The sequence below is a fragment of the Aspergillus costaricaensis genome (genome assembly GCF_003184835.1).
Source record: "Aspergillus costaricaensis CBS 115574 unplaced genomic scaffold BO79scaffold_7, whole genome shotgun sequence".
NCBI classification, from domain to species: Eukaryota; Fungi; Ascomycota; class Eurotiomycetes; order Eurotiales; family Aspergillaceae; genus Aspergillus; species Aspergillus costaricensis.
In genome coordinates, this window is record NW_020291807.1 from 598,724 (window position 1) to 623,509 (window position 24,786).

Below are 24,786 nucleotides of genomic sequence, written 5' to 3' on the forward strand. Positions count from 1 at the left end.
ATCCAGCCGAGGAACCACATTCCTCAGGTGCAGTACGGATGCAGACAAAGTAGAGGGGAACTCCAATAGCGATTCCGGCATTCCACATGCGCAGCATTCCGCTTGCTACCTTGCTTTGCCTATGTATATTAACTATCTATCTTATATCTGACAGTAGTCTATCTCCATCACCTTTATCTACTCTTTACATCTTTTCCCCTCACCCCACATCTAGAATATACAAACAACCAAAATGCCCCCCTTCCCCCCACCCCCGACCCCCTCCATCGACTGGACCAACATCGGCTTCAAAGTGCGCGACGGTATATCCATCCCATCCATCCCATCTCAACTCACCACCCCCAACAACCCACTAATCAACTTGACTGAATACCAGTAAACTACCATATCGAATCAACCTACGACTCCCAAACCCAAACCTGGTCACCCCCCCAACTAATCAAATCCCCCTACCTCTCGATCCACGGACTCTCCCCAGCCCTAAACTACGGCCAACAAGCCTACGAAGGCCTAAAAGCCTTTCGCCATGCCAGCACCAACAACAAAATAACCATCTTCCGCCCAACCCTCAACGCCTCCCGCCTCTCCCACTCCTCCACCCTCCTCTCGATCCCCCCAATCCCCACCCCCATCTTCCTCTCCGCCGTGAACCTCGCAGTAGCCACCAACGCCGAATACGTCCCCCCCTACACCAACCCGTCCCTCACAGGAGGTGGCCTCTCAGCACTCTACATCCGACCATTGGTATTCGGCTCATCACCCCAAATCTCCCTCACCCCACCAGAAACATTCACCTTCGCGGTGTACGTCACACCGACAGGCCTATACCACGGGATCTCCGCCGTGGACGCGCTCATCCTGGAGGACTACGATCGCACAGCGCCAAAGGGCACAGGGAGTGCTAAAGCGGGGGGCAACTATGCGCCCGTCCAGAGACATAGTATGGCGGCGTATAAGGAGGGGTATGGGATTACGTTGCATTTGGATAGTAAGACGCGGAGCGAGGTGGATGAGTTTTCGACGAGTGCGTTTATCGGGGTTAAATATGGCAATGGGGGGGAGGATGTGACGCTGGTCCAGCCGGATAGTGATAACGTGATTGATTCTGTGACTGCGGCGTCGGTGTTGGAGATCGGGGAGAAGATGCTTGGGTATCAAGTGGAGAAGAGGATTGTGAAGTATGAGGAGATACGGGAGTTTGATGAGGTGATTGCGGCGGGGACGGCGGCGGGGTTGGTTCCTGTTAGGAGTGTTACGATGAAGAGTCGCGGGGAGAAGTGGGGGTTTGAGTGTGGGGATGGTGGTGGTGGGAAGGGGGAGGGAGGGCCGGTGTGTAGGAGGTTGATGGGTTTGTTGCAGGGGATTCAGACGGGGGAGGTGGAGGATGTGTTTGGGTGGAATTGGGAGGTTAGGGAGGTGGAGGGGATGATGGGGAGGGAGGATGAGGGTGTGGGTGAGGGGGAGGAGAATGGGGTGAATGTGCCTTAGTTGATCTTGTGTCTGATTGTTACTAGTGCTGCTATCTTGTTCATTGTTCATTGGAACTAAACAATACATACATAAATGCACGCCAGATGCTGCTGCTAGGTGCACACGTCCAAATATCACTGAGATAAAATATTGTCGCTATATCAGATAGAAAGCCGAAATGCCAACACAGTGCGCTTGACAATAATGTTGTTGTTGATGATGATACAACCACCCGGAAAAATCATAATTTTAATGTAGAGGTCGAATGAGAAAGGTATGTTTAATCACTGTCGCTGTCGCTGCTGCTACTCTCGCTCTCGCTTTCACTATCGCTGTCATCATCTGACGGCGGCGAGTACACGCTTCGCTTCTGTGGCAGCGAGTTTGCCGCCCGTTTCGGCTGCGTTTTCGCTTCCAGCTCCTTCTTCTGGTTCTGGATCAATGACTTTAGCGTCGTGCGCGTTGTGCGCGTCGCACTTGAAGGACGTGCCCATGTCTGTGACGGAGCTGGTTGCGAGGCTGAAACTTGAGTGGGTGTTGCGGTGTTGCCTTTCACTGGTGAAGAGGCTGTTTGACGGATCGCAGGCTTCTTCTCTTCCTCATCCTCGGACTCCGACTCCGACTCTGATTCGGATTCGGATTCCTCAGACTCTTCTGAATCAGACGACAGCTCGATCGGTGCCTGCGGGGACGGCTTAGGAGCCTTCTCGGGCGATTTCACCGTGCTTGCACGGGCTGGTGTTCCATCTGGTTTGGAAGAGCCGGCTCTGTGAACGGTTCTGCTCATGGGCGGCAGGTCCAGGTTGTCTGAAACTAGAGAGCTCTGAGGCTCGCTTGCAATCTTCGGGGAAGTGTCCACCTTGCTAGCTGATCTGGTCCGCATTTGCATAGGAGAAGACTTCTGAGGCTGAGCACGGCTTTCCGAAGCTGGAGATTTGGTGCCATTCGCAGCTTTCGTGTCATGCGGCGTCGGCAATCTGGCGGCATCAGCGGGCTGAGAGCGTGGTGTCGTAGACTGCTGTTTCTTCTGCGGTGTGGCAGAAGCTGTCTTTGATTTCTGCGCAGCCTCGAGCTTGTGGACCTCTTTCTGAAGCGAGTCGAACTTACGCTGAGCTACCGTTTTCGTCTTTTGGTGCTTTTCGGCCTTCTTGAGAGCCGTCCATGCGTCCGACAGTTCCTGTAGCTTGCGGATATACGCAGCACTGCCTTTCTGCTGGCGTGCGGTCTGTAATTTAGCCTGCAACTCCTCTTCGTATTGCTTATCCTGCTCGATTTTCCTGTTTGCTTCTTCCAAGAGCTGGTCCAGCCGCTCTTTGGGCACAGAAGCAGGGAAGACCATAGAGCTTGGATCGGATGTCCTCCGGTTGGCGTCTGAACCCTTGGCGTGAGCTTTCGAGGTACTCTGAGGGTTCGACTTTGGCACTGGTTGAGACCCAGCAAATACTACCTCGTCGGATTCGGCGAACGATACTGATCGGCGCTCGGATGGTCGTTCAGCAGGGGAGCTCTTGCGCAAGGCGGAGTGCAAGTTTTTGACCTTGTCAAGGGGGGCCTGGGCCTTCGACGGCGTCGAGTATGGGGCAAGCGATACTGAGCCACGGCGAATAGTAGGGGCGCTGCTGGGGATCTCCGGGGTACCATTAGGGGCCAAAAAGTCGGGTTGGGGGATGGCCGAGTCCTGGATCAAACAGCGTGTAAGTCGTTTGTTAGGAGGGCTTTTTGTGATTCCCAAGCCTAGACCATGTTTTGGGGGCGCGGATGGGGCACGCATTAAAAAGCTTCGGCGGGGGCTAAATCCAATTGATGGGGTTCGCGCGCGCTTGCTCGGAGTATACGGACTCACCTCAACTGTCACCGTGCCGTGCTTGTTGCCCTTGGGGGTATCATGTGTGCTTCCTGGCTCAGAAAGGCGGGGCTCCTTGCTCGGTTCGAAGTCGTCCTGGCTCAACTTCCTCTTGCGCGAGCTGGACTGCGGCTGTTCCTGCGTAGGTTCCACCGTATCGTGCATATCGACATCGCCGTTCTGGAGCTTGTTCTTCTGAGCAGATGGGGGAGACATGTTCTCGTCATTTTCGTCTCCTGTCTCGTCTTCACTCTCGCTCTCGCTCTCGCTCTCGCTCTCACTGTCAACATTAACGACCGGGGCTGGCGGCTGGGTTTCAGGTACTTGTCGACGTTGGAGTGGTTTCCGAGTACTCAACGGCGACAGAGATCCATCAATACTTTCCATTTCATGCGAGCTATTAGCTTGCCCTTCCGTTGCGGGCTTCACCTGCTGTTTTGCAGATCCTTGCGAGGAACTGTGTCTAGATGCAGTGCGCTCTTCAGGCGTCGGGGTGTGCGATGGGGAATCCCCTAATTCCTGGCTCTGCATACGCTTATGCAAAGGTGTAGCTGCAATACTGCTGCCAACCTGATTCTGAGAATCCTCTTCATGCAGTACCGGCTTCTTCTCCCAAGGCGCAGGCGAGCCTGGAACTTCATCCTTTTCGACAGACGAAACGGGGATTTCTGACCGACGGTTCTCATAGGGACTCCACGCAGACGACCGTGCACTAGCAGAGCCAGCATTCGAATACTCATTACCCTCCTCTTCATGGATGGTCGGAATCTGATCCATCGCCTTCTTAACAGCCTCCTTCTTGACCTGGATCTGGCGCTCAAAGTTCTGCGCAGCGGCATCCCAGTCCTGGGTGACGGAGGGGAACCGCACAGGGGCATATTGACCAGGCTTCTGTATCACACGAACGGTACCCCGCTGGTCGGACATATCTTGGCGTGCTCTACCGTTATCGACAAACACTTCCGCGACAGTCATATCGGCATCGAGGTCATCGGATTCATGATCGTCGTCGAGGAGTTTCTTAATGTCCAGAGGTCTAACATGACGCGATTTAGCCAATCCGTCTGTAGTACACGTAACTCATCCCAAGCACGACAGAGTAGACAAGCCAGAGAGTCATGCACTTACTCCGCATTAGGTCTCAACTTCCTCCACTTATCCTGAATCAACCCAGCCAGTCCACCCAGCGTAATATCCTCGGGCTTCTCAAGTACAAGCAGAAATGCCACGGGTTTACCACCGCCCGAGCCATTAGCACTGCGGCTGGCGTCATCGCGATCGCGATCGCGATCACCGAGGATCGAGCGGAAGGAAAAGGATGGCGTAGGCGCAACCTGCTCGCGCGGGTAGACCTTGACTCGAAGACGTAGGAAGACCATATCGGCGGAGGAAGGATGGGATGCGCGCAATCGGTGTGTGTCAAGCGGTTGAAGTAGCAGCAGCAGGGGAAGCTGCAATGAGCATTATCCGTGCAGCAAGTAAAGCGTGGTGTAGTGATCAGTTATATGATAAATCGTATTTGGATGGCGGGATGGATGGGGAAGGGAGATGAAGCTGTAGAGGGAGGTCTGGAGGTGAGAAGGTGGAATTGAATGGCGGGACGGTAAGTGTCAGCGAGTAACACCGACCTTGGACCATGGGCCAGGGGATTGACAGGTGTTTTGTGGTCCCCTTCCTGCTGCTGCCAGAAGAAGTGAATCTATCGCTCTATCTGATGAATATTGTCGCCTCGACACCGCCTTATTGGCTCGCCCGCCGTGGAGCCTGCAGCGCGTCTGACCGCTTTCCAGATTAGGGCGGCGTGGCTGGTCTTAACCGGATTGGGAAATGCTATAGTTACAGGCTATAGAGAGCGGATTGACGAGTCAAGTTGGGGTCGCGCCGATAGACATTGGCGTGAAAAACTGCTATCGCTCGGTGAGACGGACTCCGTCTCATATAAAAAGCAAAACCAAAGCTAGAAGCAAGTCTGTTATTCAATAGCTATCCCAAAGTCGAGTCCTCCGGCTGCGGAGCTTGACTCGCTCCAAACACCACAACTCCAATATCCCTCCAAGCCAAAAACTCCAAGACACTACACAAATTTTAATACAAGGCCGCGATGCGCAATAAGCCAAACCCAGAAGAAGACCCAAACCAGCAAATCGCAGAGAAAAGAACAACAGCGACAGAGCCGTCTCTGCCTCAATGAAGCAGATTATGTACATAGTGAAAAGTGAAGATCTCGAATGTCGCTCAACCTCCATAGACCAGCCAGGTAATAGCACCAGCCCAGCCTCCAACAAAAAGAACGGTAAGGATAGATGCACCTGCACGATCTCCAGTTGTGATATCAGGCAGCTTATTAGGTGCATCCGTTGGACCGGTTCCTGCATTAGGGTTGCTTTGACTGGTACCGCCAGTGTCCGATGTCAATGGTCCCTGGGATTGGCCACCTTGGCTTTGCCGATGCGTGATCATATTTGACGAGAAAACACTTAGAGCACTCATATCAGTCTCAAGCGATGTCTCGCCATCCCACTGCGCTTGGTACCACCGCCGCCCGCACTGGGTACCAGAGTCGCCTCCCGAGCATTGCTTCGCCGCTGCCAGGGCAGATTGTTGGATCTTCGGAATAATCTGATCGCTAGTATAGGGCGCAATGGTTGTAGTAAAGGTAAGCCAGGAGGACAAGAAGCCCTTGAAGCAGTCCTGATTCCGATCGCACATCATGTTAGGCTCGCAGGAAACCTCGGACATAACATTACTGCCGTATTCCTTCGGGAAGAACCTTGAGAAGGTACTTGCCAGCAGACCGTCGAGACCTTTCTTCCACTTGTCGGCGCCGTTTGTCTAGAATCAATTAGCATTGATCAAAGAAAAGATCGAAGCAAAGATCAAAGGCAATAGCACTGACCAGATTGTACATGTATGCGGCGCCGCTGAGGTAGGTTCCATAATTGTACGTCCATTGTATATCACCGTGATCCTTACAGTTTGCCTCTGTAGTGGTCGTGTCGGCAATGTACCAGTCTTCCGTCTGCAGCAGAGGTGTTGTTGCACTCCAGTCCCAGATCTTTTCCGCCCAGTCGGTGTATGTATCATTATTGGTGTAACGTCCCAGACGAGCGGCTAACTGAAACAGACCTCCGTTCGAGATGGCGTTCTTGGTGGTATAACCAGCCTGGTAGGGCCAAATCTGCCAACGCAGTCCACCCTGGCAGCTGGAAGTATCCCATCGGGGGACCTGAGTGTTGAAGACACCTTGGGCGAGCGACAGCCATGACGGCTGGCCATCTTGTTCGGGGTAGTTTAGTTCTGCAGCCGTCATGGCAGCTAGGCCCCAAAAGACTTGGTCGTCATTACCCAGATAATTACTATCGTTGGCTGGGAAGTAGTCATTGTCGCCCTTCTGCCAGAGCATACCCTGAGTGGTAACTTCATTGTAAGAGGAGTCGCCAGTCCAATACCAATACTGAATCAATGTCATGAACATAGCACCACCTTCCCACCAGGTATCGGGCAGCTTTCCTGGTGTTTGACCTGATTCGTTGCCATGATAGTAGCTCATCATGTTGAAGGCCGTTGTTCTGGCGGCATCTTTGATGGATTCTACCGTTGCGCAATGATTAGTTTCTGCACCTGGGTGCATTCTGCACAAGTCGAACTACTTACGTTCATCGTTAATGTCCAGCTGCAGAGCAGTCACTGTTCTCTGAAAGAAGACAAATATGGTCAGAAAGACCGCCCATATCCAGCCGGGCACAACCATCGTCAATAGCCACAGATGCGAAACTTCAAGTGAAGGACGAAGAAGACAGCAGCATCAAGACGCGGATGAAGTGATGAAAAAAATCTCCGTTGACGAAGACGGAACGTGGTGAGCGGAATGCGGAAGGGAGGGGGAAGGAGAGGAATGAGGGGATCAACCACGTCTAGCCTTGCGACTGGGGATCCAAACGAGCGAAAAGATTCTAAGCAAGTGCTGACAGAGCTTGAGAGATCTTGACTAGACCAGTCAAAGCAGTCAAAATGACAAACGATGGGAGAAGAAGAACGAGTGGTACAGGACCAGCTTGTAGTGGTGAGACTGCAGTGACGGCATCAGGTCACTGGGGGGGGTGGTACCGGAGTGGGAGGGTGGTAATAAAATCACGAAATGTAGTAGCAGTGGATCGTAACCCCTTCCGCTATGAGCCATGGGGTCGTATTCCATCCATCCCATGTTCAGGGACCCGAAGAACTACTAGCTTAGTCCGGCGCACTGTCTGTGACTCTGTTGGACCCTGGGAACTGGAGTTACTTACTAAACTTTCGGGCTTTAGCTTCAGGGTCCAGCAGTTGCTTGTGGTGCCTTGGGAGGGCCGCCGAACGCGCAATGGCTTGCCGCGGGGGATCCTGACTGGCCCGTTCTTGCGGGGGCGTGCCCCATCGATCGCCCCGCGGAATACTTCACTGGACGCTAACAGAATAATCTTGTCTTAACGAGGAGACAGAAGCAGCCTTATAAAATTATAGACAGGACAGTATTCGAGCGATAAGAAAATAATTAAAATTATACATGCTATATATCACTAATGGCACATGCGACCGACCACCACACACCCTTTGTCTCAAATGCACATATTCGGAGAAATAAGTACTAACTCACAGTCAGGCTGTCCCTCCCCCACAACATTAAAAACGCTCACTAAATATAGGAAATCGCCCGTGTCAGTCTTGGCTGCTGGGAATGATCGGCCAGGAAATTTTTGGTGCGCACAACCACCTTTGATTTTGGATCCTCGACCGCTTATCATCCTTGGCGCAGATGGTGCTCTGACACAGCCATCATTGTCTAATTAACTAATTAGTTAGTAATTGTCACGATGACCGGGTGTAGCTACAATTTTCCCATGCCCTCGTACATTTGGGGCAATTTTACCTACAGGATATCTATTTTGTCTATAATAGCAGAGGACTAGTAGTTGTAGTAATTTCGATTGGTGCTGTCCTACTTCCATTGTGTTTCTGCCTACTGCTACTCGAGGGGTGCCTTGTCCCTGTATCTGAAGGAAGAGCTGGGATAAACATGAGTTCGTCATACTTGAGGGCATATGTTGTACCACATCAAATGATGGCTGGTCGGCGGCAGGAACACTCCTTCGACCCACATCGCACCAGCTCTAAACTCCCGTGTCTGTGATGATCAGAGTGCTGCAATTACTACACAGCGTAGGTTCATGGACACTCTTACGCAGCCCCCAATCGATGGTAAGCAGATCATACCTGATCATGACGTGAAGGCAGCGAGAGGCAGCACGAGTGTCATCGCCTACGTAAAAGAAAAAAGAAACATAAGCATGTTCCAAAGTCATTCGTCAGATGCTTTTTTTCATCGAATGGTCTATAGCATTGTAATTACGCTCCCGATAAAGCACATAGTGGATGTCATCCACCTAAATCATCTCTGGCGGGTTCGAATCAAGTTCACATTATTTTCCACGCTCACATAAGATTGGATATTGGATATTTACTTGACATCTCCCTCGTCCCTTACATACGCTCACGTCTACGAGGCGCAGCCCGGATGATGTTGTCGACACGCAGGAGAAGCTGTAAGGTGGTTAGTCTCAGTATAATCGACTTTGCTAGATAGATTCGGGGAAAGCATCTTACCTCTGCAGCCTCCGACGCGGAGGACACTACCGCCTTCTTCAGCTTGTAGCTCTCCACAACACCCAACTCGCGCATGTCAGCAATGCCACCGCCCGGGGTGAGCAGATCCAGTCCGGAGCTGGTCATGCCGTTGTTGATCGCCTGTCGTAGTCGCGTCACCAGGTCGCTGGAGTCCAGACCAGCGTTGTCTGCCAGAATGGTAGGGAGCTGCTTGAGAGCGTACGCAAACGCGTCCACGGCCAGCTGCTTCTTGCCGGTCGTGTTCTGAGCGGCCTGCTCAACGGCCTTGGACATCACCATCTCGGCACAGCCACCACCCAGGGTCACCCGGGGGTCCTTGACAGTCTGAGAGAGCACGGCCAGAGCGTCGTGGAGAGAGCGCTCGGCTTCGTCGAGCAGCTGCTCCGTGGCACCACGGAGCACAATGGTGCATGCCTGACCGGCAGCCACGCCCGAGAACTTGATGAGCGTATCCTCGCCAATGATGACCTCCTCGATAACATCGCACTGACCCAGCTTGACCTGTTCGGGGTGGTCGAATGTCGAGGCGATCTCACCGCCAGTGACCAGGGCCAAGCGCTCAACACCATCGAAGTCGGCGTGCTCGATGGACATGATGCCAGCCTCGGTGAACAGCTGTTCGGGCCAGTTGTAGATGAGTTGACGGTTGACGAAGCAGTTGATTCCGTGAGCCTTGATCCGCTCAACCTTGGCCTTCATCTTCTCGCGCTCCGCCTTCTCGAGATCCGCCAGCTTGCCTGTCGACTCGACCTTCACCCGTGCACCAAAGATCTTCACCTTGTCTGTGTCCATGGCCGTGTTGGCGACCAGAATCTTGGCGTTCTCCAAGCGCTTGGGCTGGTTCACACCGATCTTCTTGTCGAGGATGAAACCCTCATCGAGGTAGGAGTCGCTAAGCTTGCCACCGGCCTTCTTGATGATCTGAATGTGGCTCAGGTCGGTCGAGCCACGGAGACGGAGGACGGCGTCACAAGCGAGGGCAGCGAACTGGTCACGGTCCTGGGCCAGGACCTTTGAACTGAGGGTGGTACGAGCGATGGCATGAAGGTCTTTGCGGAACGACTCCATATCGGCACTACGGTCAACAGCCGCCTTCTCCAAAGCCTCCAGAGCCGCCTTGCTAGCTATCCGGTATCCCTCGATGATGGTCTGGGGGTGGATCTTGCGGTTGACGAGCTTCTCAGCCTCCCGCAGCAACTCCGCAGCCAACACGGTCACGGAGGTGGTGCCGTCACCGACTTCGTCATCCTGCACCTTCGAGATGTTGACCAAAACCTTGGCCGCAGCGTTGTCGAGAGCAATTGACTTGAGAATTGTAGCACCGTCATTCGTAACGAGGATATCTCCGGTCGACCTAGATCAGCCATAACATCAGTGTGGTGCTCGTGGGGTGCAACCCCGCTTAGCTTCACGGATTATCCCACATACGCTGACTGGAGGATCTTGTCCATTCCCTTGGGACCAAGGGTGCTCTTCACCAGGTCTCCGACGGCGATGGCACCGACGAAGGCGGACAAACGAGCATTCTCACCCTTCTCTTCGATGACATCGTCCGCAAAGATCTGCGTGGGATTGGCGAAGGACGCCTTGAGGGGCGGTCAGTATTTACTTAAAAGGCGACGTAAAAAGGGCAAGGACATCATAAACAACATACCATGGTGACTAAATGTGGATGAAAGGATGGGCTACCGTCGGGGGAAAAGACTGGCAGCTCAGGGGGGGATGCTTCTCCTGGACGGTGAGGACTCAGAGACGGCGAGGCCAACCAATGCGGGACAACCAGAAAAGTTCGCGATGTGGCCCGAGCTCCGCCGGCGGTGGCAGACCGCCCGGCCTTGCTCCTCCATCGTCTCTTGACCAGCGCTGCTATCTTGCTCATCCCTTTATTTACTCTTAAATTGCCTTTTATTCTTTCTAAAATGCCTGCAGAGGAGGAACAAAAGCTGGCGACCAACAAGCGCCCCCATTCCGCCGTGGATGGCAGCGACGAGAATGGTACGTCCCCGATTGTCGGACCAGCTCCTACGAGCTACCATGAAGAGAAGATGCGCAGTTGAATAGCTACTGACCAGCTCTTCTAGGAGACGACTCATCTTCCGACGATGACTTCGGACCGGCCCTCCCTACCGCTGATGCACCGAAAAAGAAGCGTCGCAAGCTCCCTTTCGAGAAGGTCTACGTAAACGCGCTGCCCGCGTCGCCGCGGTACTCCAAGTCTCTCATGCACAAGGACCAATTGTCCTTCGTTACCGTGACTCCGCATACCGATTTCCTCATAACCTCGTCCATTGATGGCTTTGTCAAGTTTTGGAAGAAGATGGCAGTCGGTGTCGAGTTCGTGAAGGAGTTCCGCGCTCACACTTCGGAGATCAAGAGCGTCAGCGTCAGCGCCGATGGAAGAAGCTTTGCGACGACCGGAGCAGACAAGACGGTCAAAATCTTTGATGTGATCACCTTTGGTATGCATATAAACTCTTTGATGTTGCCGCGACCGGTTATACTAACCCTATTGCAGACCTTCTTGCCATGCTCACCCTCGAATTCACGCCGCGTTGCGTATGCTGGGTCCATCGTCGGGGCGCCTCACTGCCTTTGCTGGCCGTCACAGACGAAGAAAGCAGCATGATCCAGGTCTTCGATGGCCGTGGTGAAAACCAGACCCCTCTGCACACCGTCAAATCGATCCACCGCAGTCCTGTGGCCGCCATTGCCTTCAACGACGCCTACGATTGTGTCATCTCCGCCGACGACACCGGTATGATTGAGTACTGGCGAGCGGGCGACGGCTCCTTCGAGAAACCCGACAATGTCTTCGAGCTTAAGTCCTCTACCAACCTCTTCGAGTTCCGAAAGGCCAAGTCAGTCCCAGCGTCGCTGTGCATCTCCCCGTCCGGCCAACAATTCGCGGCCGTCTCCTTCCCGGACCGTCAAGTCCGCGTCTTCGACTTTGCCACGGGCAAACTCTACCGCAAGTACGACGAATCGCTGACCACGATCACTGCAATGCAACAAGCTGGCACAGCCATCTACCAGCTCGACGAGCTCGAATTCGGCCGCCGACTTGCCGTAGAACGGGAACTCGAGAACCCCATCACCAAGCCCAAGATCAATGTCCTCTTCGACGAATCCGGCCACTTCATCCTCTACGGCTCCCTCTACGGCATTAAATGCATCAACACCTACACCAACCGCGTCGTCCGCGTCTATGCCAAAGAGGAGCCCTTCCGTTCCCTCAACCTCGCCATGTACCAAGGCCAACCGCAAAAGAAGGGCGTCGTGACCGTATCCATGGCCGCCAGTGCCAACCCACTCCTCCAAGAAGCCGAAGAACGCGATCCGATCCTCGTCAGCACAGGATTCGCCAAGGTCCGCTTCTACCTATTCACGAACGACACCGAAATCTCCAAATCAAACCGCGACATTCAAAACGAACGGCCGCGCGAAGCCGCCTCCGGCCGTGAAGCCGCCGCTCCCAAGGCCGCCGAGCTGGGCACCTCCGCCATCCTGCACACCACCATGGGCGACATCCACCTCCGCCTCTACCCCTCCGCTGCTCCTAAAGCCGTCGAGAACTTCACCACCCATGCCCGCAACGGCTACTACAACAACACCATCTTCCACCGTGTCATCCGCAAGTTCATGATCCAAGGTGGTGATCCGCTAGGAGACGGCACAGGCGGTGAATCCATCTGGGGCGGCGAGTTCGAGGACGAATTCTCCAGTCTGAAACACGATAAAGCGTATACATTGTCCATGGCCAATGCGGGCCCCAACACCAACGGAAGTCAGTTCTTCATCACGACGGAGAAGACGCCCTGGTTGGACGGGAAACATACGGTGTTTGGCCGTGCAGTGCAGGGCTTGGATGTCGTGCATAAGATTGAGAATACCAAGACGTTCAAGGAGAAGCCGGAACAGGATATCAAGATCGTCAGTATAACGGTTACGTAGGGGGTTGTTCTTATTGTGTGGTTTGGTTTGGTATATTGGTTCTTGTCTCATGGGTTCAGCGATGCTTTGCGTTTTTATTTACCACCTTTTTCTATACTATATTACTACCCTGTAAATTAGCACTCAAAGTATATCATTGAAGTCAGTACTGAAAAACGATGCTGTATCCATCTAGTGACATGAAGAATGTCCTCTCGAGTATACTATTCGAGCCACGGCAGTTACGAAAGTCCTGGGTGGAATGCTCTGATGACAATTCATAGTTACAAGAATGATTGTAAAAGACGACGGCCCTTAACGACCATCTAGACATCGTATGATTTATATCATGTATTGCTGGGAACCTTTATGACCATTGAGTGGGTTGATAGTATAAGTAAGTACACTTGATATTCCAGTGTCCGTTCCATGATGATCAATATAGTGTATAAGTAGTGCTCCATAGGAGAAACAAATGAAGGAGAAAGTACTACTAGTACTATCCCCGTGCGACGGAATCATTTGGGAAGTTGCTGATGCCAGTGATTTATTATTGAGTTAAGGTTATTGTCAGTTATGACAAAAATGCATTAGAAGCATTGGTAGTTCGTTTGTGAGATATCCGATAGTATTCCCTATTATTGCACTATTTTTGGGTTAGACTAAGGGTTTAATGAATTAGTATTTAGAAATATAAGTTTATGTCATATTAGTACTAGTTTTCAGAGTAAGTAGTAGTTTGACCCTGAAATGAAGATAGTGATGTATTGGCAGATTGCAATATTGACCCTAAGGCACTTTGAAAACAGTATATTTGTGTCACTTTTTGTTCTCATTGAATTTGGTTATTGCTTTGGTAGGTGCATTCCCTGCTCGATCAAAATAAGAATCTTACAAATCAGTCATATATATATATTCGATCCTGGTCATGCTCCGAGTATAGGAGTATAAAATCGATGCATCAAAGAAAGCGAGCAACGGAAAGGACTATATTCGATCACAAGAGTCAAAGTAACCACAGCCAAATGAAAACCTGAACCATATTTATGCACAATCATTCGGAGCAGGTGAGGCAGAGAGTCAAAAGACGACGAAGAAGAAAAGATGTGTAAGGGTGGGACGATAGGGAATCGGACTGAAACTGGACATGAGTTTCCCAGTTGAACCCCACAAACACGTGAACGCCAGGTATATGCAAGTTTGTTTCGCGAGCTGCGCGGATTTGTTTCCCGACTGGATTTACCCACGTCATGCCGGTACTAAAGCTGTGAACGGCGCATTTCTCCCGCTCTCAAAGTAGGAAAAGATTGACACTTGAAGTAAAAGAGAAAAAGCAAACAACAAAAAGAAAGAAACCGTAATCATGCACGGAGATCACCGGTGAACTTCGCGAATTTCGATATCGCCCTCCGGGACTGGCTGGGCCTTCTGTAGACGCGACGAACTTCGAGCGGGCCGGGTCGTCGGAGCGGTGATATTGGTGCGCGAACTGCTGGCAATCGACTCGGAGTTTAACGTGGGATCGAATCGGCCGGGTCTGAACGAGCCCTGTGGGGGAGGTCCCGGTTGAGGTGAGGGACTGTTGTCCTGCTGACGGGCTGCCAACAGTGCGCTATCCGTTCCTGCCGTGTTGGTAGCGTGGTAGAGGCCAGGGTATTTTCGGTCATGGCGACGCTTGAGCCAGACGCCCACGACGGTGATGACGGAAAACGCGACCACCAGGACAATAACCATGATCACCCACTGGTAGTGGGTGGTCCACCTAGGTATGTTAACATTTGCGCCGGTCCAGGTGGTCACTGGGGCGGGGGCTACCTACCAGGTCTGGGAGCGCGCATCTCTCGCGAAAATGGAGGTAGTGGTGTCTCTTGCGGCGAGGGTGTCCTCGGACGAGCAAAATTCGTCATACCATGTCCGGATCAACGCACGATCCGACGCACTGGGGCAGCTTTCTGTGCAGATCCCAGTCGGAAAATGGATCTGGTCGAGCAGAGCTGACTGGCAGAAGCACGAGACGTAGGTCGCATGATCGGTCTGGGCGGCGACGGGAGGCACACACTCATTCTGGGCCTCCTTTAAGACCGAGCAGGTCAAAGCACATGAGGGGAAGTCGGACGAGGCGGCAGATGGGAGAAGGGAGACTGTGTGAGCGCGAGCGACGGTCGAGAGAGCGATGGAGATCAAGGAGATATAGAAGAGCATGGTCGAGGTCGAACTGGCAGCATGGCTGAGGGTCAAGGCCCGGGGCCAACGTGCCATGACGAGGTATCTTGCGGCTGAAAGGAGGGCGGTGGGGACCGTCGGGGGGGAGAGAAATCGTTCACTGGGAGGTGCCCACCATGATATGACGATAATGATCTAGTTCAAGGCGAGTGAGTGGTAGTGGTGGCGGGAAGGGAAAGAATATAATGGTTGGCGATGGACGGGCGTAGCGAAGGTGGCAGTTGAGAGTGGTGGTAGTGGTGGGAGACCGAGTCGAACGAGTGACGGGATCGATGGACCGATGAGATGCCCTCGACAACAGCGGGAATAGGCGAGGGAGCGAAAAGGGCCAGATAGGATAAGGAAACGATAGAATAATTATTATGAAAGGAGGGCAGGAAGAGGAGACAGGAAGATTGAGTGAGGAAGGATTGCCTGGCCGGTTGCGGCCGGAGGAGACACGGGCGGATGATGCTTACTGCCTTGGGGGTTAGTCCTGCTTAGTCCTGCTTCGCCCTGGTTAGGCCCACTGCGTAGCGCCGAAAATTCATTTGCGCCCGAAGTCCAGGTTTGCGTAAGAATGGAGTCCTTTACGAAGTCGTGCTGATGCTCTTTTCCTCCTCCAGTTTAGTTGCCGGTTATTTTAATCTATGGCCGCGCAGTCTGGACCCTGAACGCCTTTCTCGCTGATTTGCGCCCCATCGCATCTCATTCTTTTCTTCTTTTCTTGGCCCCCTCTTGACTCTATTCTGTAGTCTGTTACTTTCCCAGATCTTCATCTTCATCATCCTCAAATCTCAACACCCTGCAACTGGGATCCACTTGTCCCCATCTCCCTAACACTCCCTCGTTACATCTTCCTGCTTTCCGCGGACCCTTTCAGTCTTTCCCCCCTCAACCCTCGCCGCATGCGTCGTCCCGAATCCGTGGCTGTTGCCCTGTCAAACTGACCTGTGGGTATCTTCTGCAGCACACTATTCCCAATAATCTGGGGCGCCTGGTTCCAAGCCCCACAATGCAACGGTGCCGTGATACCTTCACATCCAGGGTTATTGCGAGGGTGTAATCCTGGGGAATTGTCTCAGAGTTATTGACTTCAGTCGCCTCCTTGGATGACTGATGAATCTCTGAACTCGGCCTCGATCTATCGGTCGATTTGCTCACCACTCAACAATCTAACATCTACTTGACATGAATTCTAAGTTTACATTGTTGATATCGTTTGACACATTCCTCTGATTTGAGTTTAAAAGCCGTGGATCCACGGATCGCTCTGGATGCCGGATGGAACCGATCTCCTTCATCCCCGGGCTGATCGGTCATTCCAGGGGCAGGGAGGAATGTGTCCATGACGCCACCAGGACCTGTCCCAGTGTGGCTCACCCGGTGCAGATAGGAGTAGAAGTACGGCTACCTTTAGCGATACGACTCCGCAGCATGCGCTGAAGCAGCTGAACGAGCTCATCCCAGTGACCACTCCAGCGGTGAGCAACACAGCTGACTCCAAGCAGATGCCCCGCGGGCATTTTAGCATGCCAGAACAATTTCTACTAATGCGGAAATGATAAGCAAGGGCCATGTACCTCCTGATCGATCTGCGACCTATAAAAAGATCATTATACGGTCGGAAAAGCCAGGATGACAGATCCCTTGCTCGATCAGGCATCTGCCTGTTTCTGGAACATTTGGCAAGAGCATCTAGGACTACTTATGGCCTACTAGGACCTCATGAAGTTATCAGATACAGGCAATGCGCATACATCATGATTTCGCTACAACGCACTGATATCTGCGACTGCAGTACAGTGATACATCGGTTGATAATCCATCTCTTCGACTAATACCTTACGGCACAGGTTGCAACATTGCATTGGTACATACGGGTTAGCACGAGCACCTCAATGCAGATAATCTGATACAGGAAATCGAAAATCCCCGATAGCTTTCGATCGGATTATCAGAGATGAAATGCCAATCCCTTTCTCCCGCAGATATTGATCATCATTTTCCGACGTTGCAGCCCGAATGCGAAGAACCCCGGAGAAATCTAGGGAACCCGGCGCTTTGAGCTCGAACTCCGCTTCGGTAGTGGACAAGCGCGGGGATGCTCCCACTATGCACGTATAAAGGGCCACATAGGATTGCAGTCTATCTTTAGGCACGAGCAGCTCGATGCCCGCAATCCCTGTCGCGCCTGACGGGTGATCAACGACAGAAGACTGATCATACGGGACGCGCAGAACCCTGTCCGTTACATCATGGCAGAAGAAGGGTGCATCTGTGCGGCCTCGAGGATGGAGATCTGGCGTAGTTGACTGCGTATCGGAATAACGTGCCTTCAGTAGCTTCCAACGAATATCAACCCCACTGGGTGTCTGACGTCCTCCGTCGATCGGCTGCGAGTACGTCACCCCCAGGCTATCATCAGAGATGGTATCCAGCGCTTTGACTATACGGTCATGGTTATCTTCGGCCGAGACGGGTGCCAAAGAAGTAAGCGCAAAATCGCCCGGTCGGTCCCTCCAATTTTCAGGTTTGGCTATCCAGTTAAGGAGTTCCAGATAAGTTCCGTCGGGGAAGATGATTAGTTTGTTGCGACTAAGACCACCTGCCGGGTATAAGCATGTGCAAAAGATCTTATCCGATAGTCAACATGGGCCAATTGATATCTTACCCGCATGAGTGCCACCATCAATGATGGTAAAGTGATCAGTCAACCATTTGGACGGCCACTCGAACTCTTCCTTGCTGAATTGGAGAAGTAGATGGTCCAGATAGACTTTTTGTGACGACATGACTGGATGATTTGCTCTATTTTGGACGACTTGATTGATACGATGATTGACTTCGAGATTTCAAGAATGAAAGATAGAGATGGATCGTCGGCAGTGGCATGCGGGGTTCTTGCGCACGCCATGATCCCCGCACATGTTGCATTGATCGATGAGCTTGGTCTAGTAGCATAGAGCACTAGGCTGCATTTGATTATACAGAGCTCTGATCTCGACATAACTTGATGATATTAGTTCATCTACAAAAGCATATGATATCAAGCCAATTAGGAAATTGGTTTCGGTCGGGCAACAAGCAACAATTAAATACGCTTCTTCGATGAAAACAACCATCAGGTAAACAGAGTGAAATCTCCTTACTAGTAGTATTACTTCCATCATACTGGCATGAAATCCTTCATCAAAAAGAAGAGTATCTAGACGATACTGTGACCACGGAGAGGCCCTAGGTCCTATAGATACTTAGTATAGCAAAGTCAACAACGACGAATGTCTCACAAATAAAGCTATACAGGACAACAACATGCCATATTCATTTAACTCGACCACACAGATAGACACCATCCATCAAAATAATAGATATTGCTCATCGATATCCACAACAACACTAATACTCCAATGTAGGCAACTCGCTGGCGACCATTTTCTGCCACCCTGCCCAAAAGCGGTCAAAAAACATACAGATTCCAGGTGAGTGTTCTCAGAACTGGAATGTCTTAAATCCGCTTAAATCCGGGGTTTTCGCAGCGAGGTTCGCTAGGTTCTGCCGCTTTGAGCGGTCAATAGGGCGGTCGGGGTAGGTTTCTGCCGCTGCTTCTACTATTTACTAGGGGAACGCAGCTGGAAAAGGCTCAGACAAAGTGGTACTACCGCTTTCGGTGTCTCTTACTGCTCTTAGGAAATGATATCTCAACTACTAAGTATTGGCTGAATGTTTGGTACTGGCAATACTATTGCTTGATCTATGATAGCTAGGCGCTATCTTATCTACCTAATGAAAGGGTCGATATCGACCCTTTTAGAGACATTATTCGGCTATAAAGTAGGACTCTATACTGAAGTATAATTGATAACCCAACGAGGTAGCTCGAGGATTAAGAAGTTAACTAGTAACCAAGCAATGATTAACACCAAACACACGAAAATCTTCTCCCGCTCGTTTCTTATATCATGATCAAACTTTGCAACCCGTCCCGCTAAGTATAGCCAAGTTTCATTTAACTCACGGTTCGGTTCGCAGTGCCGATCACGGAGAGGATTACTAGATTTGAGTAATGGTTTCCTTTTATTGCTTGTTTCTATTGTATTCTTGTGCTGGAGTGAAGGATTAGAAACTTATGTTACTTGTTCACGGACAGAAGTAAGTAGTAAGAACACTACCGCGCTGCCATATTCATGAATCATGAATTAGAAGGTCGTTAAACTAGAGATTCACTAAGAAGGGATGACTAGAATATTGTTATGTTTCCCTCTTATCCGCAATGCCTATATTGTTGGTAGTATATCAAACGACTACCTACAATCGCATAATCTACGGCATCAGAATTTCCGTACCTGTTTTTAAAGTTCTCCTTTGCTTCAGACCGGTTATAAAGGCCCCTAGTGGACACGGCCTACCGAATATGTTAGGTATGTCAGGCTGCTTGGTTCTAGATTGTTAAATGGTATGAGCGTATAGAAATAGGTCTACTGTTTGAAAATATCTTCTGCGAGTGTTTCAGATGAGGAAAACCCTGCACCGGTAGAATTGGGGATTGGTCTGAGTGTCCAGGGACTGGATATAAGGTTATCCGGTAGTCAGGATCTTAGACTGGGAGGTATCAGTTCAGAAACATGGTGGGAATGTATAAAAACTTAGACATTCTCCGAGGAACAGATATGGTTTATGTCCTATCCGGATATTAGGAAAAGCTCGCTCTTACTGGTGATATGAATGTAGCAACATCTTGAAAACTGGCCCTGCAATACGCCTGATTTGTGGTTGATGAGATGGTCAGTGACTGTCAACTAAAAGTCGACTCACAATCCCAGTAAGATCATAGCATCTGATCAACATCTAGAACGCTAAGCTTCATGATCGACGAACGCTGCCAGCCCGAGAAGCCGAAGAATATTGCATGGGCACCGTACCTGGACCCAATTTTGGGGCAGTTGCGGAGAAAAGTAAATGTAGTTTGAACAGAGATGAAACTGCTAGTCGTTACATATTTTCTAAGACTGTTGATGAGTGGAAAATTCTCGACTGGTTTATCCAATGCTGATCCCATTCTACTTAGAATTCTGCTAAATTGATGCAAGGTTGAAACACGGCAGGGCTGATACATCAAGCCCATGGTTTGGTAGATGCAAAGTTTATTCAGTCTAGACAAAGATAGCACGAGAGCATTCGGATGGAAATACCGGATAAAGTTTTCTGCCAGTTTATAGTTGAGAACAGGACTGTTGAGGCCGATGATGCTCCGAATATGCATGTCGAAAAAATATAAAAGGGACGTTGAGAAGCCCGGCTATCGACTCAGCAACATCAAACTCACAATTAAAGAAGACCGGCTCTTTTTGACCTTTTTTCACATAATTCTTATCCTCAAAATGAAGTTCTCTGCAGCCTTTTCTACCTTTATGGTAGCTGGCCTGGTTGTCGCGGCTCCTCCTGCTCCACGTATGCTCTGCAACAGTGTGACATAGTTACCCTCATACTAACACCCTCAGGCCCTACTGATATCCAACCTCACCACCACCCCAACCCTCCTCCTAACTTTCCTCTTTCCAAGCCTCACGACAACAATAAGCGTGACGGGCCAGAGCCTCCTAGAGATGAGCCTACACCCGACGCTCCCAAGCCAGCGAATGATCCCCAGCCCCATGATCAGCCCAAGCCCATTCCCCAACCTCCTAAGGACGGGCCCCTTCTCAGTGACCCGAATACCCCACAGAAGCGCAATGATGGACCGAAGCCTCCTAAGAACCCTCAGCCAAAACCTCAACCTCAGCCGAAGCCCCAGCCCAAGCCCAAGCCCCAGCCGAAGCCTCTCGACGACAAGCCGCAGAATCCGCCTAGGCCCAACTAGGTGATGTGAGATGGTGTTGCTGGGATAGTTGTTGCGTCAGTGGATGAGTGTATGCTTGTTCAAAGGGAAAGATGCTCCCGCTGTTGTTTCTATGGGTAGATAAAAGTTAATCAGATAGAATAATGAGCAAAAGTTTTCTTCGATATATGCAGCTTTATTCAGGATTTATACATTGGATTCGTAATACGTATCGGGAAGGGAGTCGATGTGTGTTTGATCTGTAGAGAATCCGAGGTCAGTTGAGGATAAAATGGACTGTACATGTTTACATAACGAGGATAGTGGTATAGAAATAGACTTGAGAAGTAGAGATCGGTTGGCGAATAGTTCGTTGTTCAATAAAGATAGAAAAGCGGAGTTCGGGGAATTCAGGTCAATCAATAGAGATAGGATGTGCAAATTAACAAACAAGAGACAATAAATTGAATAAATGATATAATCTAGTATTATATCATCAATGAAGATCGTCAATGAGAAATTCCAGAATAATCAAACTCACTCTATTGATGATAGCTCAATACTAGATGTATTAAGCATTAACCCAACACTACTATTAGCTCAGTGGGTCACAACCCACCTCCCGCATCTCCACCCGCCCTTCCCCTTCCCCTCCATCCCTCCGTCACCGTCACTCCGTCACTCTCCCTCTCTTCACCACACCACCACACCACCACAACTACACACAACCATACCATGCACCCACAATGACAACCCTCAATTTGAATACCCTCTTCACCTCCCTCCCCACCAAAAACTGGACCCTCCTCCGAGTCCTCAAAAGCGCCAACCCGCACGACATCAACGGCAACCTCCACGGCACCGCATCCTTCACCTCTCTTCCTGACACCACCGTCACCAGCACACAAGATCCCCCCTCCCCGCAGCGCCAACTCCTCTACACCGAGACGGGCACTCTGCCGCCACACATCGGACATAATCTCCAATGGAAGAAGAGTTATATCTGGAGGTTGAAATCATCCCCATCTACAGCTACATCCACACCTACAGTTAAGGATGATTTATCCGTCTGGTTTGTGAAAGTGGGTGATGAGAAGGTCGCGGATTATTTGTTTCATGGGATGGAGTTTCTTGATAATGATGAATCTGGGAGTGGTGGGGATGAGGATGGGGATGGGGAGGAGTTTGTGAGTGCGCCGGTGCCGCCGCCGGCGACTATACCCGGAGGAGGAAAGGGAGGGGAGCAGACGGTGGTGGTTACGGCGAGGGGGAATCATCTTTGTATTAATGATATGTATCGGACGGCGTATGCGTTTCGGGTGGTGAAGACTGAGGAGGATGATAGTGATGGTGGGGATGGGATTGGGGAGGTGGTTAGTTGGGCGAGTAGACATGTGGTCAAGGGGCCGAAGAAGGATCAGGATATTGTGAATTATTATACGGTGAGGGAGGGGGTTTAGATTATAGATTGTGGATTGGGGAAGTGAGTGATGATGTTGTTTGGGTTTCTGCTGGATCTAATACAGCTACAGCGTGTATATAAAGTCTGGCCGCTTGTCTCCAAGCTTCTCGATCTCCTGTCTCTCCAGTCCTGCTATCCAGTGGTCTCGGTCTCCCCGACGGCGTTTCGCGTTCTCCCGCCGGAGGAGAATATACTGCACGAGTGATCCACCAAACAGGAACAGCACCAAATATGCCAGGACCGCCCCGTGACCCGGATAGTACTGAGGCGCGTCTCCGCCGCGGTAGATGTTGGATGATACCACGCCGTTCAGGTTGCCCCAGCCAATGACAATACCTAGCGTGACACCGCGCTTGTACACACCTGTCACCGTCAGTCATGGTTCTTCACTACTAGTATCATTGAGATGCATACCCTCTGCGTTGTTACTGGCCCAGGAAATCGTGTTCGAGATCGCGGGGTAAATGCCCATGGCGCCCAGGAATACCCCTGCATATCGCGCACCTGCGGAATTGGCCCCAAGAAGCAAGGAGAACCCAGCGATGCCGAGGAGTGACACCGCAATGTTGCAGATGCCACGTTGGCCGGTCCGATCTGCGATAAAACCGATTGCCACGGTGACGATAGCTGCCGCGGCATAGGGCGGGACACTGAGCAGCTGCGCCTGAATCGCGGTATAACCTGCGCTGGTTAGATCCCTATCAAATCAGAGGAGTACCGAACAAACCCTATTACGGTTAGTACTGTTCACTAGTCAACATGTAGAGGACATACTAGCTCATTGATGATAGTCGGGGTAAACAGGGAGAATGCATATAGCGGCATGCATGAACCCATGTAGATGATCGCATTGAGATATGTCTTCCAGTCCTTCATACTGCTCCAGAAATAAGTCATCTCAAACTTCTCGTACCCGGCACTGGCCTGCTTGTCAGCCGCCAGACGACGCAGTACACGCTTGCGATCCGCTTCGGACAAAAATTTGGCCTGGTCCGGAAAGTCGTAGACCATCCATACAGACAGCACGCCGATGACGATCGTCAGCAGACCCTCAAGAATGAAGATCCAAGACCAGCCCGCCTTGCCTCCGATGCCATCCATCAGGGCGATCGCAGCCGCGAGCAATCCTCCAAATGACCCCGCGAGGGCAGCGGCGGAGAAGAAAATGGCCATGCGAACGCCGAATTCGGATCGTTTGTACCAGCAGGATAAGAAGTATCCAACGCCAGGAAAGAGACCGGCTTCCGCCAGGCCAAGGAACCATCGTACCTACTACTGTCAGCAGGCCAATAATTGCGCCGCGCGAATTCTGCTATTCGGAACTTGTTGATGTATGCAGACACTCACCGCCATGATCCCAGAGAAGTTGTGTACGAGTCCCATACAAGTCATGCATATACCCTGTCTCAAATCAGCGCAGATCAACCAGCGTAAGACCTCGTTGTCCATACCCATACTACCATTATAATCGGAATAAACACGCTAGGTCGCCAGCGCTTGAGGAGAACATTGGTGATAGGTTCGAAGATCGCGTATGACACGAAGAAAATGGTCAAAGAGTCGTTGTACTGCGAATTAGTCATATGTAGGTCCCCTTGGAGACCAGCGAGCTTGGCATTGCCAACATTTGTTCTATTAAAGCCACATTAATTTCCAAAACGGTCATTGGAGCAATTATGCATACCTGTCCAAGAAAGAAATCAGGTACAGCAAGCTCAACCACGGGATGAGCCGCAAATCAAGTTTCCACAGTAATGCACGATCCTGGTGATTGCATTAGTCCAGCTCAATACCCCTATTAGTGTTGACCTGGGCAGGTTACTCACGATCTTCGCCCTTTCCTCCTCACTCAAGCCTTCATCTGGGTCATCCAGGAAATCCAGTTGTGACTCCTCTGGTGAGCCGTGAACTGTAGTAGCCTTTTCGGTATCCACCATACCACGGGAGGAATTGTGCATCGCTGGTTTCTCGTCGACCTGCGCCATTGTGATGTTGTGTGGCACTGGGAGAGATGGAGGTTGAGGAGCGAAAAGAAATCACTGGAGAGGAGCAGTGAAGGGAGGAGGGGAGGTACCAGTAGCGTTTTAAAGGGTGGGCTTCCGGCAATTGGTAATCCCATCGTGATCGTAGCTGCAGCTGAATGACGATGCTCTTCGCGAAGGATCTAGGGTCAAGAAGCGAGGATAGACAGACCGATCAGCGCCAACGGAGCCAATGAGAAACCCATCATAATGATCGCCAAGGGTGAGCGTGAGAACGATTGGCCCGAGATAAACTGGAGGAGGAAACCCAAAAGTTAGTCGGGCCCAAACGAAGGGTTATTCCCCGCGTTGGAAGTCTGCACAGGATGAAGCAAGGACTTCCATGTCTGAGTCGGCTATGTGTGTGTTACCGTGGAATGCG

General features: G+C 51.2%; 10 protein-coding genes across 10 annotated transcripts; 4 read left to right on the forward strand and 6 right to left on the reverse strand.

Annotated features, from left to right (window-relative positions):
- Nucleotides 1-232: 232 nt before the first annotated feature.
- On the forward strand, nt 233-1,488 carry BO79DRAFT_285856 (branched-chain amino acid aminotransferase; the record flags this gene model as incomplete). The annotated part of the gene is made up of 2 exons (XM_025688412.1): nt 233-302; nt 377-1,488. The coding sequence occupies 2 exons, from the start codon at nt 233-235 to the stop codon at nt 1,486-1,488; spliced, it is 1,182 nt and encodes a 393-aa protein (XP_025542397.1).
- A 348-nt stretch (nt 1,489-1,836) lies between these two features.
- BO79DRAFT_190534 (uncharacterized protein) lies at nt 1,837-4,349 on the reverse strand (the record flags this gene model as incomplete). The annotated part of the gene is made up of 2 exons (XM_025680743.1): nt 3,314-4,349; nt 1,837-3,148 (listed from the first exon to the last, which is right to left on the reverse strand). Coding segments are annotated over exons 1-2 (2,286 nt in total), but the record flags the coding sequence as incomplete, so codon positions are not given.
- A 952-nt stretch (nt 4,350-5,301) lies between these two features.
- BO79DRAFT_168790 (glycoside hydrolase family 76 protein) lies at nt 5,302-7,064 on the reverse strand (the record flags this gene model as incomplete). Its single annotated transcript, XM_025679445.1, has 3 exons — nt 5,302-6,145; nt 6,210-6,904; nt 6,968-7,064. 3 exons carry the CDS (start codon nt 7,062-7,064, stop codon nt 5,549-5,551), a joined length of 1,389 nt encoding a protein of 462 aa, XP_025542399.1. The 3' UTR covers nt 5,302-5,548.
- A 1,616-nt stretch (nt 7,065-8,680) lies between these two features.
- BO79DRAFT_207873 (chaperonin-containing T-complex subunit CCT2) lies at nt 8,681-10,704 on the reverse strand. The gene is made up of 4 exons (XM_025682265.1): nt 10,626-10,704; nt 10,400-10,557; nt 8,951-10,325; nt 8,681-8,887 (listed from the first exon to the last, which is right to left on the reverse strand). Exons 1-4 carry the CDS (start codon nt 10,626-10,628, stop codon nt 8,828-8,830), a joined length of 1,596 nt encoding a protein of 531 aa, XP_025542400.1. The 5' UTR covers nt 10,629-10,704; the 3' UTR covers nt 8,681-8,827.
- A 179-nt stretch (nt 10,705-10,883) lies between these two features.
- On the forward strand, nt 10,884-13,068 carry BO79DRAFT_168797 (WD40 repeat domain-containing peptidylprolyl isomerase). The gene is made up of 3 exons (XM_025679446.1): nt 10,884-10,966; nt 11,053-11,430; nt 11,487-13,068. Exons 1-3 carry the CDS (start codon nt 10,891-10,893, stop codon nt 12,920-12,922), a joined length of 1,890 nt encoding a protein of 629 aa, XP_025542401.1. The 5' UTR covers nt 10,884-10,890; the 3' UTR covers nt 12,923-13,068.
- Nucleotides 13,069-14,063: 995 nt separating this feature from the next.
- On the reverse strand, nt 14,064-15,322 carry BO79DRAFT_76311 (uncharacterized protein). The gene is made up of 2 exons (XM_025689712.1): nt 14,721-15,322; nt 14,064-14,663 (listed from the first exon to the last, which is right to left on the reverse strand). Exons 1-2 carry the CDS (start codon nt 15,158-15,160, stop codon nt 14,276-14,278), a joined length of 828 nt encoding a protein of 275 aa, XP_025542402.1. The 5' UTR covers nt 15,161-15,322; the 3' UTR covers nt 14,064-14,275.
- Nucleotides 15,323-16,966: 1,644 nt separating this feature from the next.
- On the reverse strand, nt 16,967-17,898 carry BO79DRAFT_243848 (uncharacterized protein; the record flags this gene model as incomplete). Its single annotated transcript, XM_025685320.1, has 2 exons — nt 16,967-17,711; nt 17,778-17,898. 2 exons carry the CDS (start codon nt 17,896-17,898, stop codon nt 17,002-17,004), a joined length of 831 nt encoding a protein of 276 aa, XP_025542403.1. The 3' UTR covers nt 16,967-17,001.
- Nucleotides 17,899-20,484: 2,586 nt separating this feature from the next.
- Nucleotides 20,485-21,195, forward strand: BO79DRAFT_279769 (uncharacterized protein; the record flags this gene model as incomplete). Its single annotated transcript, XM_025688006.1, has 2 exons — nt 20,485-20,554; nt 20,605-21,195. 2 exons carry the CDS (start codon nt 20,485-20,487, stop codon nt 20,961-20,963), a joined length of 429 nt encoding a protein of 142 aa, XP_025542404.1. The 3' UTR covers nt 20,964-21,195.
- A 407-nt stretch (nt 21,196-21,602) lies between these two features.
- BO79DRAFT_207876 (uncharacterized protein) lies at nt 21,603-22,512 on the forward strand. The gene has a single exon (XM_025682266.1). It carries the CDS (start codon nt 21,668-21,670, stop codon nt 22,379-22,381), a length of 714 nt encoding a protein of 237 aa, XP_025542405.1. The 5' UTR covers nt 21,603-21,667; the 3' UTR covers nt 22,382-22,512.
- BO79DRAFT_226066 (MFS general substrate transporter) lies at nt 22,448-24,368 on the reverse strand (the record flags this gene model as incomplete). The annotated part of the gene is made up of 7 exons (XM_025683769.1): nt 22,448-22,746; nt 22,798-23,064; nt 23,154-23,652; nt 23,731-23,784; nt 23,835-24,015; nt 24,068-24,147; nt 24,210-24,368. The coding sequence occupies 7 exons, from the start codon at nt 24,366-24,368 to the stop codon at nt 22,448-22,450; spliced, it is 1,539 nt and encodes a 512-aa protein (XP_025542406.1).
- Nucleotides 24,369-24,786: the final 418 nt, after the last annotated feature.